This window comes from Centruroides vittatus, unplaced genomic scaffold (genome assembly GCF_030686945.1).
Source record: "Centruroides vittatus isolate TY-2023 unplaced genomic scaffold, ASM3068694v2 contig_377, whole genome shotgun sequence".
NCBI classification, from domain to species: domain Eukaryota; kingdom Metazoa; phylum Arthropoda; class Arachnida; order Scorpiones; family Buthidae; genus Centruroides; species Centruroides vittatus.
Genome location: NW_027122198.1, coordinates 1,119,082 through 1,136,476, shown reverse-complemented (window position 1 = coordinate 1,136,476; position 17,395 = coordinate 1,119,082). Strand labels below are relative to the sequence as shown.

General features: G+C 39.9%; 2 protein-coding genes across 2 annotated transcripts; both read left to right on the top strand.

Annotated features, from left to right (window-relative positions):
• The first annotated feature begins 6,983 nt into the window (after positions 1-6,983).
• On the top strand, positions 6,984-7,412 carry LOC136975686 (uncharacterized). Its single transcript, XM_067270788.1, has one exon. It carries the CDS (start codon positions 6,984-6,986, stop codon positions 7,410-7,412), a length of 429 nt encoding a protein of 142 aa, XP_067126889.1.
• Positions 7,413-14,378: 6,966 nt separating this feature from the next.
• On the top strand, positions 14,379-16,151 carry LOC136975685 (SCAN domain-containing protein 3-like). Its single transcript, XM_067270787.1, has one exon. It carries the CDS (start codon positions 14,379-14,381, stop codon positions 16,149-16,151), a length of 1,773 nt encoding a protein of 590 aa, XP_067126888.1.
• The last annotated feature ends 1,244 nt before the right edge of the window (positions 16,152-17,395 follow it).

Sequence of the window (17,395 nt, the reverse complement as noted above, 5' to 3'; positions counted from 1 at the left end):
TGGACTTCTTAATGCAATTCGAATGGAAGCGGAATGTCCGAACGAACCCGGTGTCGTTTGGCCTTCCTTCGGTCCTTTTATTTTTAAACAGAGAAACATTTTCCTCTCGGGGACATCGTATGGTGGCTCCATCTGTCGTCAAGGATATGACTTTGACTTTATGGGTTGGCGTAAGAACTTCGTTCCCTTTCCATCCGCATAGCATTTCTTTGTCTTTTATTAATTTCTCATTATTTTTAGTGGGAAAAAAGCCAAATTATACAAAATTTAATGTTAGTCATTCCCAAAGAAACAATAAATATTTTTCTTATAAATATTCTGTGAGATATTTTTCATAATATTTTACTAGCATTAATACGCTGAAAATCTTAAGCCACAGAAATCTAGAAACAACCGGTAGTATTCGAGAAAATCAAACAAAAAAATTTCCTCTTATTCCTTCAAAGTCACGGAAAAGATTACAAGAGAGGGTTTGTGAGCTGCGGTTTGGCCATAACAGGAAAATTATTGGTGGCAAAGCGGCACGATAATACTCCCGTTTCCGTTGCCACAATTATAGTGCGGTGTTCCTAACTGGTGTGGCTAGGCGCTATTCACAGAAGCCGAGAAAGATGCTACGGTAAAAATTCCCAAAGTCACGTCTGATTATAGCCACAGGCGGCATTACGAGCTAGACAAGCTGGAGTCTTGGTACAGAACTAGAATAGGCGGTAAAAATGGCGGTTTCTAATATTCACACAACTGATGACATTGCCGAAATGAATTATTAGAGCATCTATAACCTCGCGAATGAAAATGATATTCTAACACTACTAGAAACCGGGAAAAGACTGTCTTAGCGTCTATTTCCAAGCAGCCTTGATCAAATCGCGGGTATTCCCGTCCTGAAAGAAATAGGCTTTTGAAAAGAAGAGGATGTCAATGTATTGGGTTCGAACAAGGAAATCATTCGATACACCTAGATTAACCCAACGGTGTTGTGCTCGGGATGGAGAAAACAAAAAGAATTTGCCATAGGTGTGATCTTCTGCTTCATCCAGCATGTTTTGAAAGGTTTCGTATAAAATAATAATTATAAGACGGGATACCTGTTTCATTTTTCTTGCTTTAGGCAAGTCAAAAATACGATATTTTGTATTAAAAAATGCCTGTAAACGCCGCAGTGAGGCTGATCGCGGGGAACGGATCGATACTAATTTTGGTTAGGTCGGGATTTTGATACGAGAGAACAGCAAAAATGAGTAAATGTATGGAGTACGAGAGAGAGAATCGCTTGTAAACTGAATTTGACTCAAGGAAATGTACATGGGATAAAGTCGTGCGAATCGTGTAATTTATGTTATTTGGAGTTAGAATTTGCGTTGTGTCTTTTTTTGGTTTATATAGAAAATCGTTTCGACCGTGTCGACTGAATTTCGAACAGGCAGAGGAAAACGTTGAACTGGAGAATAAGTCTCTGGCTGTTGAGTGCATTTTATTTATTACCCAAAACAGGACGGCCCAATCTGGTGTTGCCTACAAATAGTAATTATTTTTGGCGAAAACAGTCATTTACATTTTACTTTTCAGGTTGTTACGTATACATAACAAGGAAAAGTATTGGAATCGTGTCATATTTGACCCGCCGAATTTTTTTTTTTTTTTTTTTTTTTCGCAGATCTCCACATTTTGAAACTCTTGAGTCGAAAAATCGGCAAACAATTTCGTGGACGTGTGTGTTTGTATTGGGACTTATTTCGTTTAATATTTCGGGATAGATTAAGAAACGAAATTTGACACGATAGCTTGTGTATAAGAGACATTGATGCTATATATATTTTGGTGAAAGGCCGAGCGGTGGAGAGATAGAGGGTGGACACGGGCATGCTTAATTTTAGATTATTTTCAAAAAGTAAAATAATCGATTAAGAAATTAAATGCGTGAGGTTCCCAGCTTATTACACTATGCCTATATTCAAAACGAGCGGCAAATAACTATCTTTCCCGGGACGGCATAATTGCCAGATTGGCCCCTGGATGGGTAAGCCTCATTTCTTTTGTGGGGTCGAGCAATAAAAATTTTACTTGTCGTTAGCATTTAGTTTTTTGGTTTTTTTTATAGAACTTATCTCTATCTTCAAAATTAAGCTTTTTGCCATTTTACAATAATTAAAAATAAAAAAATGTTTTTATTACAAAATGTAACAGATAGCGGCGCCCTATACAATTTTGTTTATTTATGATTAATAATATAAAAGCTATTTCCTAAATAAAGTCTTATAACAGCCGGAAAAGTTACGCGCGCCGTTGTTAGATTTATTGAAATATAAACGAATAAGGTGTTTTTGATTGTATTCATATTTTTCGAAAAATAAAATAGCTCCTGTCATTTTTCTTTTTCTTCTTCTAGTTTTTCTTTCTTTGTTCTTTGTTCTTTTTGAGTTTAGGGACATTATCTCCGCTTAAATTAACTTATAAGAAAGTGGCCAAAGAGAGACCCCCATTTTGTTTTTTACCCGTACCAGTTTTACCTCAGGTCAGTTTTATACGGATTTTAACAAAATGAGTTTCTCCGTGGGTTTTCTAATACTCGGCACGGGCCGGACGGCCGAGCAATCGAGGTGGCAGCCTACCGCTCTGGGGGACCCGGGATGGAATCCGGACGGGTTGAAAATCCCCAGATATTGCCCCGGTCGAACCCATAATGTGTTGGCTATAAGAAGCTCTCTTCGTGTCCACAAGATGGAAAGAGTTTTAAAAAAAATTGGGGTGTAGCTGTGTCGGGGACACAGCCGTGTGTTTTACGTGAATACGTGTTCGTTAACGGGTAATGTTTTCTTTGAGCGTATTATATGTATGTCATAATCATTCCTTAACAGTGCCCAATGTGTCTTCATAATCGGCAATCGCGCACAACCAATGTCTATACAGCCCGGCGTTGATACAGAAGCGATTACATCATCCACTCGCATAGGGCTCGGCCGCCCCAGCAGCAGACGTACTTGAGCTGTCGTTGATCCGCTCAGACGCCTTCATTTCTTTACGTTCCCGGCACCTCTTCACTCTATCGTATGGTGTTTTATGAGTATGACCGGATTGCTCTCGAGAAGCCCTTTCCAACCGTATACAATTTCTATACTTTGATTAGGCTTTTCGACGAGTACAGGCCGACATTACATTATTTTTTCTTAATTTTTAACTTTAACACCATATATCAGGGGTGGACAAGCAAGAGTTCAGTGGGAGCCGAAATGTAGGTTTTGCAAAATGCATGGGAGCCGCAGTTCTGTACTGTCGTGGCGGATAGTATGGTAAGGCGCACGATTTTATTATATAATATAAATATAATATAAAACAAAACATTGAATTTTTTTAATAAACATATTTTCACAAAAATTATAAAAGTAAAATTGTAAAAATAATAATAAAAAACAGAAATTAACACTTTCAGCAAGAGCCGCATGTAACTCAAAAAGAGTCGCATTGCCTATGCCTGCCACATATATTTACCATAACTATTCCACACTAATGTTTTGTTTAGGCAATTGATAAATATTGACGAGAGCTGCAAATTGAAACTCAAACGAGCGTCGTAGCTTCTCCCAGTCAAAATGTATACTAAATGGAAAGTATGTGACGCGGCGAAACCACCTCAAAATGGCGGCGCTTCCCCTTCCGTCGCGCACGATGCGTTGCAGTCCCCACTCAACGTAATGAATTCTTTGATCCTTTAACTTTCGAGTGGTGTAATTAAATTTGGATGTACATGATAGATATGTAACCGTAATGCCAAACTGTATCCATATGATTTTGTTATCATCAGTTTTCTGAATTGTCTCCCACTACCGAAGAAAATTTAAAGACGTATTCACTTCAAAATACTCGGCATAACTCAATTTAACTTACGACCGATCAGATTTTCAAATTAGGGCTCTTCAGAAAAAGTGATAAAACTAGTCTGTGCGAAAATTGTCGTCTAAGAACGGACGTATAACGAAAGCCTTTCCCATGTTTGTGCCGTTTTCTTCGGACGGTCGTACTTTTCATTCACGGCCCGGCCAATGTACTTTTATGCACTTCAAACTTTAGAAGCCTTTTGTCTTATTTCTAATTGCTTTTTCCATTTTTTGGGAATGCCAATTTCTCTCCACGGGCCGGCGATTAGTCGGAGCCATCTGAAACGCCATTTCAAACCGCCGAATAAGAAATGGTAATTTTAAATATTGAAAAAGCGGAAAGTCCTGGGATGGAGAGGGGTTCCGGCCACCGCCCGAGTCAAACCGGAAAACGACGATAAGGTAAAGACCGGCCGCTTTATTTAGGGACGGCGGAGGGTCTTTTGCCAACGCCGTTCCCGGGGCGCTATTCGGCCCGGTTCCGGCCGGCGGATAATTACCAGGAAAATATTTACTGAAATTTTCCTTTTCCGTCGCCCGAAACCGGTCCGAAAAATCGAAGATGCGTCTTTAACTTTTCAAATACGAATTTGGCCCTAAAAGCCCGTAAATAGGGTCTGGTTACCAGGTAAAATAAACCTGATATGGCTCCCAGATTTCCAACGTGGCCTGGCGTTATGACGTCTTTTGATTCGCATATCGTGCCGTCTCGCTTTCCCTTTTCTTTTTTGGGGGGGATTGGAAAAATGCTTTGGTCACAGAACTCCCTTTCGGAAGGTAAACATTATATTTTCTTAAGGTACTTTTATAAAATTGCATTTAGTGGCCGGGTAAAAAACAATTTAAACCTACTCGAATATCCACAATCAATAAAAATACGAGGCTGGAAACGGCGTAGAAAAATAAAAAGAAAACGTGGGTTTATATTGCTAAAATATAAAGTACGGGCGGACCGAAAAGGTGTATTCTTTACGTCCGTAAAGTTACGTAATCGCCGGCGTACGAAACCGTGGAAAATTCTTAATGGTCTTATTCTTTAGAAAAGTAAAATAATGTTCGAGTGGACTACGGTTCCACCCAACCCCAACGGGTCTGTACTTTTGCCGAGTAGTTTTTTCCGTTCGGGACAAAAAATAAAGTATATTTTAATAATATCCGTGATCGAATCTCTTGACTGTTTGCGGAGTAACGTAACGGAAAAGAACCACGTTATTACGTTTCATTGGATTGGCTTATCCATTATCATAGTTTATATTTTTGGAAAGAATTCGTAAAAACAGTCCGTGGCTCTCCCGTCCGTACGCATTATACATTAATATTAATTGTTTCTAAAAATAAAAAAAGTAAAGTAAACGGAATGAACGAGAAAGCTAAACCGGGATTTTCGCGTACAGTACGGAAGAGGTCGGAACGTATCCCGAATTAGAAGATAAACGGTGTAAAGATTCGAAGGTTACGACGAAGAGAACAATAAGGATTATTCGGAAGATAGGTAAATTTATAAAGATATATATAACATATATATATCTTTATATGTTCTCTAAACATCGGAACATTGAATGGGAAGAGTAGAGTTGGTTGATCTGATGCAAAGAAGGAGATTGAACATTTTGTGCCTGCAAGATACAAGATGGAAAGGAAATAAAGCTAAAGAACTTGGTGAAGGGTACAAGCTGTTTGTGAGTGGAGCGAAGGAATAAGGAAAGAAGGAATGGAGTTGGTATCGTAATTGATAAAGTTCTAAAAGACATTGTCTGTAGGTAAACGAAGTTGTGATAGAATTATGAGCGTTATGTTGGACGTTGGTGGAATTTGCATTACGATTGTGTGTGTGTATGCTCCACAGCCAGGTAGTGGAGAAGAAGAAAAGACAAATTTTTGGACAGATCTTGACCAAGTCATATAATGCGTGTTCCTATGAGCAAGATATTAATCTGTGTGGGCGATTTAAATGGTCATGTTGGGAAAGGAAGAATGAGGAAAGAAGAGTTCTTGGGAGGTGGAGTGTGAGAGAAAGGAATGGAGAGGGAAAAAGACTAGTCGATCATGTTGTGGCTTTTGACCTTGCGCTAGTTAACACCTACTTTGGGAAGAAAGCGAACCAACTGGTTACATACATGAGTGGAGGTAGTTCCAGCCAGACTGATTTTTTCTTGTGCCGCAGGAGACATCTGAGAGGTGAGAAACAGTAAGGTGTTAAATGGAGAAAGTGTTGCTGCACAACATATTCCTCCTGGTGGATTGTGACTTTCTTATGGGCTATTGTAAGAATTGTGTTAGCCAGATTGAAAAACGCATCAAATGGTGGAGATTGAAAGAGGAAGAATTAAGGAAAGAGTTTAAGGTAAAAGTGTTAAAAGAAATCCAGTTCCCGGATGATGTGCAAACATGGTAGTTACTGAATAGTAATTGCAGTTTGAATGTTGGAGAAGAGGTGTTGGGAAAAACTTCAGGGAAGAGATCGCCAGAAGGAAAGGAACTTTGGTGGTGGAATGCTGAGGTACTGTACAAGTCGTAGTCAAACAAAAGACAGAGGCAAAGAAAAGATGGGATTTGACGGGAAGGCCGGAAGATGAAGAAACCATTTGGCAAATAAAATGACTAAAAAGACGGTGGCTATTGCTTTCGCAATAGCCACCGCCTTTTTAGAAGAGGTTTCTAAAGTTTTCGAAAGGAAAGGTGGAGGAAGGTAGTTGATGGGAATTGCCAAAGCAAGAGATAAGGCATCAAAAGATTTTACCTCTATTAAACTGATTAAAGATGATAAAGGAGTGGTATTACAAGATTACGAAAGGGTCAAGGAAAGATGGAAAGTATATTTTAAGAATTTATTGAATGAAGAAAAACCCCAGAACTTTATACGAAAATAGAGAGGCAAATAAAGGACTGGTCAAGAAATTTGCAGAAAAAAAGTGGAAAGTGTGCTTAGAAAAATGAAGATGGGGAAAGCAGTAGGTACTGATAGGTTTCCGATTGAGGATTGGAGAGGTCTGGATAAGGAAGGAATTGATATCCTCTGGGACCTTATGAAGAAACTCTGGCAGCAGGAGAAGATCCCAGATGAATGGAGGAAGAGCATTCTAGTGCCGATCTTTAAAGATAAAGGGGATGTACAGAATTCAGAAACTACAGAGGTATAAAGTTATTGTCCCATACTATGAAAATTTGGAGAAAATTGCAGAAAGAAGGATTAGGCAGGAATCTGAGATTGGAGAGGAACAGTTTGGCTTTTTGCCGGGAAGGAGTACCACTGATGTTATCTTCTCTCTAAAACAGCTGATGGAAAGGCACAGAGAAATGCAGGAAGATTTGCACATGGTGCTCATAGATCTAGAAAAGGCGTATGATAGGGTACCAAGGCAAGAGGTATGGAGATGTTTGAGGGGAAAGAATGTTCCAGAAAAATATGTTAGGCTCGTCAAGGAAATGGACGAGGGAGCAGAGAGCCAAGTTAAGAGTAGTTACGAGCACTACGAAGGGTTCTTCGTTAACGTTGGTTTACATCGGCCCTTAGCCCTTATTTGTTTGACTCGATAATGGACGTGTCGGTGTGTGACGTGACGTGTGAAGCTCCGTGGAATATGCTGTTTGCCGAAGATATTGCGCTGTGTGAACTTTCCCAAACTAAGGCTGAGAAGAAACTGAAAGATTGGAGGAAAGTTTTGGAAGAACGGGACATGTAGATTAGCAGAACTAAAACAGCTTATATGACTCTGAATGGTAGAGACGAGTGGAATATTAAAATCCAAAATGTGCCACTTTCTTTGGTTCCGAGTTTTAAATATCTTGGGACATTTGTCGAAGTGGGAGGAAAATTGAAATCGGAGGTGCAGCATAGACTTTAATGTGAATGGATGAATTGGAAGAAGCTGAGCGGTGTGTTATTCGACAAGAAAGTTAGTTGCAATCTGAAAGGAAAATTGTATAAACCAGTTGTTAGACCTGCAATGGAGCGGACAATAACAAGAGCCCAGGAAAAAAATATGGAGGTGGCGGAGATGAGAATGTTGAGATGGATGTGTGGAGTGTTAAGGAAGGATAGAATAAGGAATGATTTTATTAGAGATTCTGTTAAGGTGGGCCTCTTGAGCAAAAAGATGCAGAAAATGTAGGTTGCGGTGGTTTGGCCACGTAGAACGATAATTATGTTAGAAAGAAGATCAAAAAACCGGTAATAAAAGGAAAAAAGAAAAGAGGAAGACCAAAGATGCGTTGGAAAGTTAAGGTGGAAGAAAACTTGAACCAGAGGGGGCTTAAGAAAGAAAATGCCCTTCATAGGGAGAAATAGAAGAAACGTATTAGAGAAGGAAACGCCGACCCCATATAAACATGGGCAAAGGCGATGATAAAGAAAGTAAGGGCGTCGCCGGGGGGCAGCTGCCCTCCCCTAGAAATTCGAAAAAATTATTTAAATGCTAAGTTTTAATTAAAATAATCTTCTTAGGCTTCTTGTAAGTTAAAAAAAATGTTTTGATTAAGATATTTCTTTTCCGGTACATAGTAAATGATTAAAACTTTATGAATCGTTTTTATTTTACCTACATACAATTCATATCCTCTATCAATTTATATCATCTTGCCACCCCCGGTCCATTGGCTGACGTCGTCCTTGAAAAAAAGATATATATATTCTCTTATTCCCACTCAGATTCTTTAACATTATAAAATCAACACACCTTATTACTGAGAAAGTTTATTTATTCTGCTAAACAAACGTTTTCAACCCATTCTATGGGCCACATCAGGTTAATGACGTTCGAATCTACAGCGTTTAGAACAACAAATTCAAATTTAAATTACCGTATATCTCGGCGGATAAGACGATAGTTGAACTATTAAAAATGGTCCCGAAAATCCGGGGTCGTCTTATAGGACAGATACAAAAAAATTAGATTGAAATTTATATAAATTAAAACCATTATAAAAAGACAGACAAACCATAATTATTTACTAGAAGAGAGTAGGGTATGTGCACAATCTTTTTTTTCTTTATTATGTACAGAGATAAGTACACAAACCCAGTACCGCATATGCACAACCGGGGCAATCTTTTTTTTCTTCACAATCTTTTTTTCTTGGTATGTACTGTACACAAAATAGAATAGCCCATACAATATTTTTGTGAATACTCAAGGTCATTACCCGAATGCCCGAATTAGTGCTAATGTTTGCAAAAATCGCCAGATGCAAGAAAATAAAATTTGTTCATTCGAAAAATTACAAATAGGACATAATTCCATATACTCAATACAGTATTATTATTCAGATAATGATTGCTGATCTAAACTAAATTCATAGGCCGTTGATAGTTTGGGGGTCGTCTTATAGGACAGATATATGCTAAAACTATAAAACTTCGACGAAAATTTATACCTCGTCTTATCTGAACGTCGTCTTATCCGCCGAGATATACGGTATATTAGAACTTAAGTTAATACAATGAAACTGAATTACGTAAACCAAACATAACGAAAAATAAAATAGAATAAATAAAAATAAGCTAAAATAAAATACAAAATACGTTAAATAAACATCCACACAATGTATAAACCTATAGTATTCCAAGATTTTTATTGAGCCTGTTGTTTTTTATTACCCTTTTTCGTCATGTTTGGTTTTCGTAATTCAGTCTCATTGTATTACTTAAGTTCTAATGTAATTTAAATTTATGAACGCTGTAGATTCGAACGTCTATAACCTGATGATGACCCATAAAATGGGTTGAAAACGTTCGTTTAGCAGAATAAATGAACTTTCTCAGTAATAAGGTGTGTTGGTTTCATAAGATATATATATGTGTATAGCTTTTTTTGGAGAGCGCTCCCACTTGCGCCAGGCGCCCAACGGCCACTTCCGCCGACGGACGAATAAACGAAGAATAATTTCTGTATCCAGAGCGGGCCGGCGGAACCCGAAATCTCTTTTGGCGGACGCTAGGTTGGCTCCGTAAAATTACTTTTTTCTCTCCGCCGGCGAAAACGGGACTTTATACCGACCGAGGAATAAGAGCCGTTCCCTCTTTCGCTCAGTAACTATTCTGCTCTCCGGCGCGGGCGGGCCGACCGCAGAACGAAGCCGTTTCTGACGCGAGACTTCACGTCGGTAAACGAGAACCGAGGCGCCAGTGACACGTAAGTCGAGAAGACGGCAGATGAGTTTATATCTTTGTCTTTTCGAACCGGCCGGTGGCGGATGGCCACGGACCGTCCCGGAAAGGTGCCCGGAAAGTGGGTTTCCGTCGGGGAGGGAGGCGGAACCGGCTCTGTGAGAAGTGGCCTCCATTGGCGGGAACGGAGGGAATCCTCATCCGACGACCAACGAGGAGCCCGACAGGACAGAGCTCTTCCGGTCCGGGGACTTAAAGACAAAGACCGGATTCTTTCTCCTGGAGTGGGGAGCGTCCGAAATCCGCCCGGCGGGCCGCCGGGAAAAGTTTCGTTTTCGGCCAACGTCTTTCGACGGTCGATCTTTGACCGCCGGGGAGGCGAAAGGTAGAGCCGGCGGCGCGGTTCCTCTACCGATTCCCACCACCCGCGCTGGACTTACGACTAGAAAAGATTTGCCAGTCCCCGTTCCGGAAGCGGAAAATTGACACAGACGGCGCCAATTTCTGTCGTCTTTCTCCAGTCCGTTCTCTATACGGGACAGGACCCAGGTAAGAAGTCGGGCGATGGCTCGGGCACACTTAGGTTGAGTGCCGTTGTACTGGGAACGGTTGTCGAAAGGGGAATGCGGGAGGAAGACCGAAAATAGAAGACGGGAGCCGTCGCCTGGTGTAAGGCCTGGACCACCGTACAATATCATGCGCTCGGTTATATTCCCACAACGTTAACACAAGCTTAAAAACTGGCTTCCGAAGGAGGAAGCGCGGGTGGCAGAAATAAGGCCGGGCGGACGGTGTCCTTCCATCTCCGTTCTCCAAAAGGACCGCGGGTCATTTGCCACCGAAAGCCAAGCGACGTCCGTTCGTCTTTCGTCGCGGGGTGGGAAAACGCCCCGTCGACCGTCGCGCGCAAGACCGACGAGAATAGGCGGTCTTTAACCCGCGTGTGGCGGTGGCTTTATTAAAAATTAAATAAACCCGCTTCCAGTCCATCCTGGGCGGGGGAAGACGTCCGGGGGCGTTTTCGTAGTGCGCGGCACCCGCCGGGTCTGGCCCGCACGCGCCGGGAAAGAAGAGGCACCGAGGGGATGCGCCGGTGGAACAGCTGCCGACTTAACGACTCGGCAGGTGCGTCGTCTTTTTGGTCGGGAAACTTTTCGGAGACCGTTCCACCTCTCCGACCCGGGGGTGGAACGGTCCCGCGCTCCTCCGTCCGCCGCGCCTTCTCCTCCGGAGATGGCGTCCTCCGAAAGTGGAAAACCGCCGGGCTTCCGGAGATGCCTCCGAAACGGAGAGGAAAAGGGGATTTAGTCCGGGGCCCGCTTGTCCCTTTCTCAGCTGGTGGGGCGGAAGGAGTGGCGAGCGGAGCGATGACGGTTTCGGTAGACGTTGGTGCGGATAGTCTGGTTCGTTTCGTAATCGGGTGGTGTTTATAATAGACAATTAAGGTAACCAAAGCCAGGTTTTTAAGCGGAAAAGATGGGTTTTTCTAGGGAATTTCAGTGAGGAAACCACTTTCCTTTTCTTCGACCGCCCGGAATGGCGCGGATCCGACGTTCCCGCTCTCGGGGAAGCGACGGCTTTGGTCCTATTTCGGAGAATCGCTAGTACGTATCTTTCCGGTCCCCGGCCCGTACGAGACTCGCCCTTTCTGCCGGATATGCGGTGGCGACGCGCCGTCCGGATCTCTATACTTCCGGCGGATTCGCCCGCCGGCGGCAACAGAAGGGGAGGAGGGTCCCTGGGGACGCTTTCCTCCTCCACCTCCGGCCTTCCCATCCAAAAATCGAAGAGGAAGAGAAAGAGGAGCGCGCCAGTAACGGCCCGGTCCCAGCGTTTTAGCTTTCTCCCTCCCCGGTAACGAACAACTTACTCTTGCGTCGGTACGCCGGGACATTCGGAAATTAAAAGAAATTGGAAATAGCCCCAGAAGTTTCTTCCTCTTAATAGATAATATCGCCACATTGTTTCTGGCCTCTATCGCTTATCTCCTTAGGTCCCTTTCATGACTTTCTCTTAAGTGTGTCCAAATTGTTTTGTCGTTTTTACACGTTAAGATAAGTGTCACTTGTTTGTCGTCCATCGCGCATGTTAAAATGCCTTTGGCCTGAGAGTCCGTTTGTTTCCATTTCGCCTCTTCGGCGGGATCCGTAGGTGGGTCGTCTATTAACAGATCTCTACTTTCTAGGATGGCCATCATACGGTACTCCCAGCTTGTAAAAGTGCTACCCGTAAACTTTGGTAGCTGTCCATGTCTTATTTCGTCCATTCTATTCGTTATAACGGTTCGGTTTCTAAGACCAAATTTAAGCTTACCGTGGTTGATCGTTCAATCCGGTTGCATCAATGTTGGAATTTTCTTCCTCGGCCCATAACCCTTTGTCGCGTTATTCTCGCATGCTAGGATATCTGTATTCACAATTAATCTAAGCCTTTAACAACATAACATTTTTATTGTTAACTACAAAGATCTCACAAACTCTACATGGAAGGTAAGCACACCTCGTGCTAGTACTGTGCAATGCATCGATGTTTTTGTTTGTCGAAGATCGACCTTCCGATGTTTTTGAAACATCGATCCTGAATCGACGTTAGCAACAAGAGCGTCGCCAGCCAATGGGCCGGGGGCAAGATGATGTAAATTGATAGAGGATATGAATTGTATGTAGGTAAAATAAAAACGATTTATAAAGTTTTAATCATTTATTATATACCGGAAAAGAAATATCTTAATTAAAACATTTTTTTAACTTACAAGAAGCCCAAGATTATTTTAATTAAAACTTAGCATTTAAATAATTTTTTCGAATTTCTAGGGGAGGGCGGCTGCTCCCTCCTTCCCCCCTTGGCGACGCCCTTGGTTAGCAATATCTAAATTTTGATTCATCGATGCATGCAGTTCATTCTTTGTTCCACCTCGTGCGACGTGCGGTTAGTATTCAGTATCATGGCTACTTCGGGTGCATGTGCGAAGCGTTCTTCCGAGGTTTGAAAATATTTTAAGAAAAACAAGAAAGGTGACAAGACTCAGTGTTCGGTTTGTCTTAAATGGCTTAAAGTTACTGGCAACACCATGAATTTCATGCAGCATTTGAATCGCCATGGAATCTACTCCGACATGAAAGAAGTCGCAAGGAAATAGACGAACTGGAAGACCAGGCTGAAGTTGACAACTATCAGAATGGCCTAATTAGGCCTAGCAGCGCATGTTCGTTAACGTCATCGTCTACACACAGTGTTTCCCAAAGTGGGGCGTTACGCCCCACAGGGGCGCAATTTCTGAGAATTGGAGGGGGCATTGAGAATATTGACAACATAATACTCCCCTTCGCATATGAGGCTTTTTTAACGCAACGCTTTAGTTGTGACAAATAATATGAAAAAGCAATTTTTTAAATAGAGGACTTTAATTATTTATAATAATTTTTAAGATGGTATCAAAACCGAAACTGTTATTAGAGTCCGCAAGTACAGTAGAGACTCGTAAATCGGAACCCCGGTAATCGGAATCGCCGGTAATCGGCACGATTTTCAGTCGGACTGTGTCGTGCTGAATCGAACGTTTTTGATACTAAATTTACTTCTAAAGTATAATTTTCATGTTTTTATATTCTTCAATATATTTATTTTGTTTGTACAAAATGCAGAAATAATTTTTAACGATACGATAGCCTCGATTATTATTATAAAAATTTTCGTTAGGCTTAAAATCGACGAAAATTCAACACGAAGCGACACGCAACGGAGAAAAATTTAAACATCGACAGGTTAATATATTTTTTCGTACATAAACCGTAATCGGAACAAATCCCTAATCTGAACAACCCCAGTCCCCAATTGATTCCGATTTTCGGTTCACTACTGTAACTTTTCAGCTTTTCCCTTTGCTGTATCTCTTGTCGCAGAAATCTTGTATCTTTTAAAGTCGCTAAGTAACAACGTTTTTGCAAAATTTTTCTAAGAATTTAACTCTTATATTTTTAACACCTATATGTCGTAATATTTTTAATTGTCTGTCATTTATATGATTAAATGAATTTATTGATACATGTTGTATAAATATAATTTTTACGTATTGAATAATTTTTGTTTATTTTTTAAACATTTAACTTTTTATATAAGTTTTTAAAGTTTAAAACTATTGATAATATTTATAAACTAATAAATTGTGCTATTTTTGTTAGTTTGAATATCTCTAATAGGAGTGTCTTTGATAAAGGAGTCCATAAGAATTTAATTCCCGCAATCTAATCTTCTGGAATCTTCAGGGCTTGCGTTTATCCCTAGTATTACTTGCGGCAAAATGTATATCTACACAAAAACAATTTTTTCTTAATTTACGTTTACTCTGTCACATTGAATTATTTTTACAAAATTTTATTTTTTTTAGCCCATAAAAAATGAGTGGAACAACAAAAAAGAAAGTTCGTCAATATTCAGAGGAATATCTGAAATATGGATTCATACCAGCAGTTAATGATGAGAGGATGCCGTTTTGCTTAATATGCCAGCAATGTTTGACAAACGAATCTATGAAATTGGGTCGGCTTGAAGCACATTTGAAGGCCAAACACAAGGACTGTATTAATTCAGATTTAAGTTTCTTCAAAACATTGAAGGAAAAGTTCGAGAAAAGGACGACAATTACTTCAATATTCACGTCTAGAAATGTAACAAATAGTCGTATCCAAGAGGCTAGTTACCAAATCTCTTTGTTAATTGCTAAATCAGGGAAGAGCCACACAATAGTGGAGAATCTAATAAAGCCCTCTATTTCTGCTTTTATGAAAACCGTTTTAGAAAAAGATGACGAGGATGTAGTAGCAATGCCTCTTAGTAACAATACTGTCAGCCGAAGGATCGACGAGATGGGCGATGACATTGAAAAACAACTTGTTTTGAAACTAAAAACCAGAAATTTTTCTGTGCAGATGGACGAGTCAACTCTAAGAGACAGTGAGGCCGTTCTTATCACTTATGTTAGATATATTGAACGTGGACAGTTTGCAGAAGAAATGCTATTTTGTAAACAATTAGAAAGCACTACCAAATCGAGAGACATTTACAACATATTCAAATGCTACTTGGATGACAATGAGATCCCCATGAAGAATGTTATTTCGTGTGCTGCAGATGGTGCCCCCAATATGATGGGCAAGAAAAATGGTTGTTTACAATTGATGAAAGCTGATAATCCAGAAATGACCCTTATTCACTGCGTTATTCATAAAGAAAACTTGGTGGCTAAAAACATGTCTCCTATCCTCCATGAAACACTAAATGCAGTTATCAAATGCATTAACTCGATAAAAGCCAGCGCTAAAACCGAGCGCTTATTTAAGCTATTTTGTGAGGAGCAAAATGAAGACCATGTACGATTGTTACTACACACTGAAGTAAGGTGGCTATCAAAAGGGAATTGTTTGAAACGATTTATTGAGTTGTTTGATTCGCTTAAAAAGTTTTTAATTGATAAGCCTGAAATGAAGTTCTTATTGACAACAAATGGCAAAGCATATGTAAGTTACTTAGCCGATATTTTTGAGAAGCTAAATATATTGAACAAGCAACTACAAGGACCAAGCAAAACACTGGTCGATGCCAAAGCAAAAATATTTGGTTTTGTTAAGAATCTAGAATTAAGTCAGAAACACTTAAGTAACAGAAATTTTGAACAGTTTCATTGGCTCAACAAGTGTAATGTTTCTGACTCTGCAATACTTGAAATTGTTAATCATTTAAAAATTTTAATTACGGATTTTAAAGAGAGATTTGCTGATTTAAAAGAAATGAATTTTCCGACATGGATGGTGCAACCAGTTTTGGTGGATTTAGCTGATATATCCAATCTGCAATATCAAGAAGAACTCGCGGAGTTGCAAAGTGACGAATCTGTAATAACTCTATTTAATATTAAAGGTGCGATGGCATGGCTTTGCGATGAAACAGAAGCAAAATACCCCAATACCACAAAATGTGCAAGAAAACTCTTATTACCGTTTCCATCTTCATATCTAGCTGAATGTGGCTTTAGTGCTGTGAGTGATTTGTTGACTAAAAAAAGAAATCGTCTGGATATAACACAACGTGGAGATTTGAGACTTACGCTAACTAAGCTTGAGCCAGATATAAAATCGCTGTGTAAAAAGCATCAAGTCCACAAATCACATTAAATTAAGTTTTAAAAATATCTTATTTTTATTTATTAAAAGTTCGTTTCTTTGTTTTGACAACAGTTGTAAGAAATCGCTTTCAAAATTATCATTCATATTACTAAAAAGAACAAAAATAAATTTTTAACTAAAATTATTATATGGGGGGACATGATGATTTTAGAAATGTTAAAGTGGGGCGTGGCCTAAAAAGTTTGGGAAACACTGTCTAACAGTCCACAATCAACGAATGCTTCAACCGATCGCCTGATTTTACTGCTGGTAAGTGTAATTATATTACATTTAATGAGTGAATTTATCAACTCCGTGACCAACTGTTCATAATTTGTAGATAATTTATAATCAAAATATATCTATATGCCTTTGCCTTTTAGGATGGACGTAAGGCCGAAGCAGTCACGAAGGCACTAACTTTATGGTTAGTAATGGATAATCGTTCTTGTAGATATTGTGAGCGGGAGAAGAGTTTAAGAAGTTCTTGGCATACAGTAGCACCAAGATATCAAGTTCCACATCGGACAAACGATTACAAAGCACATTAGTTATTATGAAGCTGCAGTGAAATACTATGCGGAATTGAATTTGCCAATAGTAAAATTTAATGCACTTGACTTGTGATGATGTGGACAGGCACCCTGAACCACCGAAGTTACATGGGCACAACTGTACACTTCATCAAGGATTTCAAACAACATCATACGTGCTAGGAATGACTTATTTAACTCAGTCACACACAGCTGAATACTTGTGCTCTGTGCTAAACGAGTTGATTGTTATTTGGGCAATAGACAAATCTAATATTGGAGCTTGTGTTTCAGATAATGCTGCAAATGTTAACTATTGAGCTGTTTGTTGGTAAGGAAAAGCATGTTTCTTGCTTTTCCTTGCCAATACTAGACAAAGTAAAGTCAATAATCACATTCTTTAGTCAAATTAAAAATGCAACACAGGAGCTTGTAAAGGAACAACTAAGAACAAACTCATAGCAGAACGAAAAATGTTCTGTGACATTAAAATTAATTCAGAACGTTGAGACTCTGTGGAATTCGCATTGCTTGATGATTGAGAGATTTGTACTACTAGAAAATTTTATTACACTAACATTGCAAAAGTTCCCGAGGGCACCTGACATGCTCTGTGGTAGAGAATTAAGTGCTTTGAATGATACGCTTAAAGTACTAAAACCTTTTTATAAAGTAATTAATGAGATTTCAGCAGAAACACACTACGATCAGTAAAATTAT

Coding starts and splice junctions, on each gene's coding strand:
- LOC136975686 (XM_067270788.1), top strand. CDS start 6,984: ATGTACAGAATTCAGAAACTACAGAGGTATAAAGTTATTGTCCCATAC.
- LOC136975685 (XM_067270787.1), top strand. CDS start 14,379: ATGAGTGGAACAACAAAAAAGAAAGTTCGTCAATATTCAGAGGAATAT.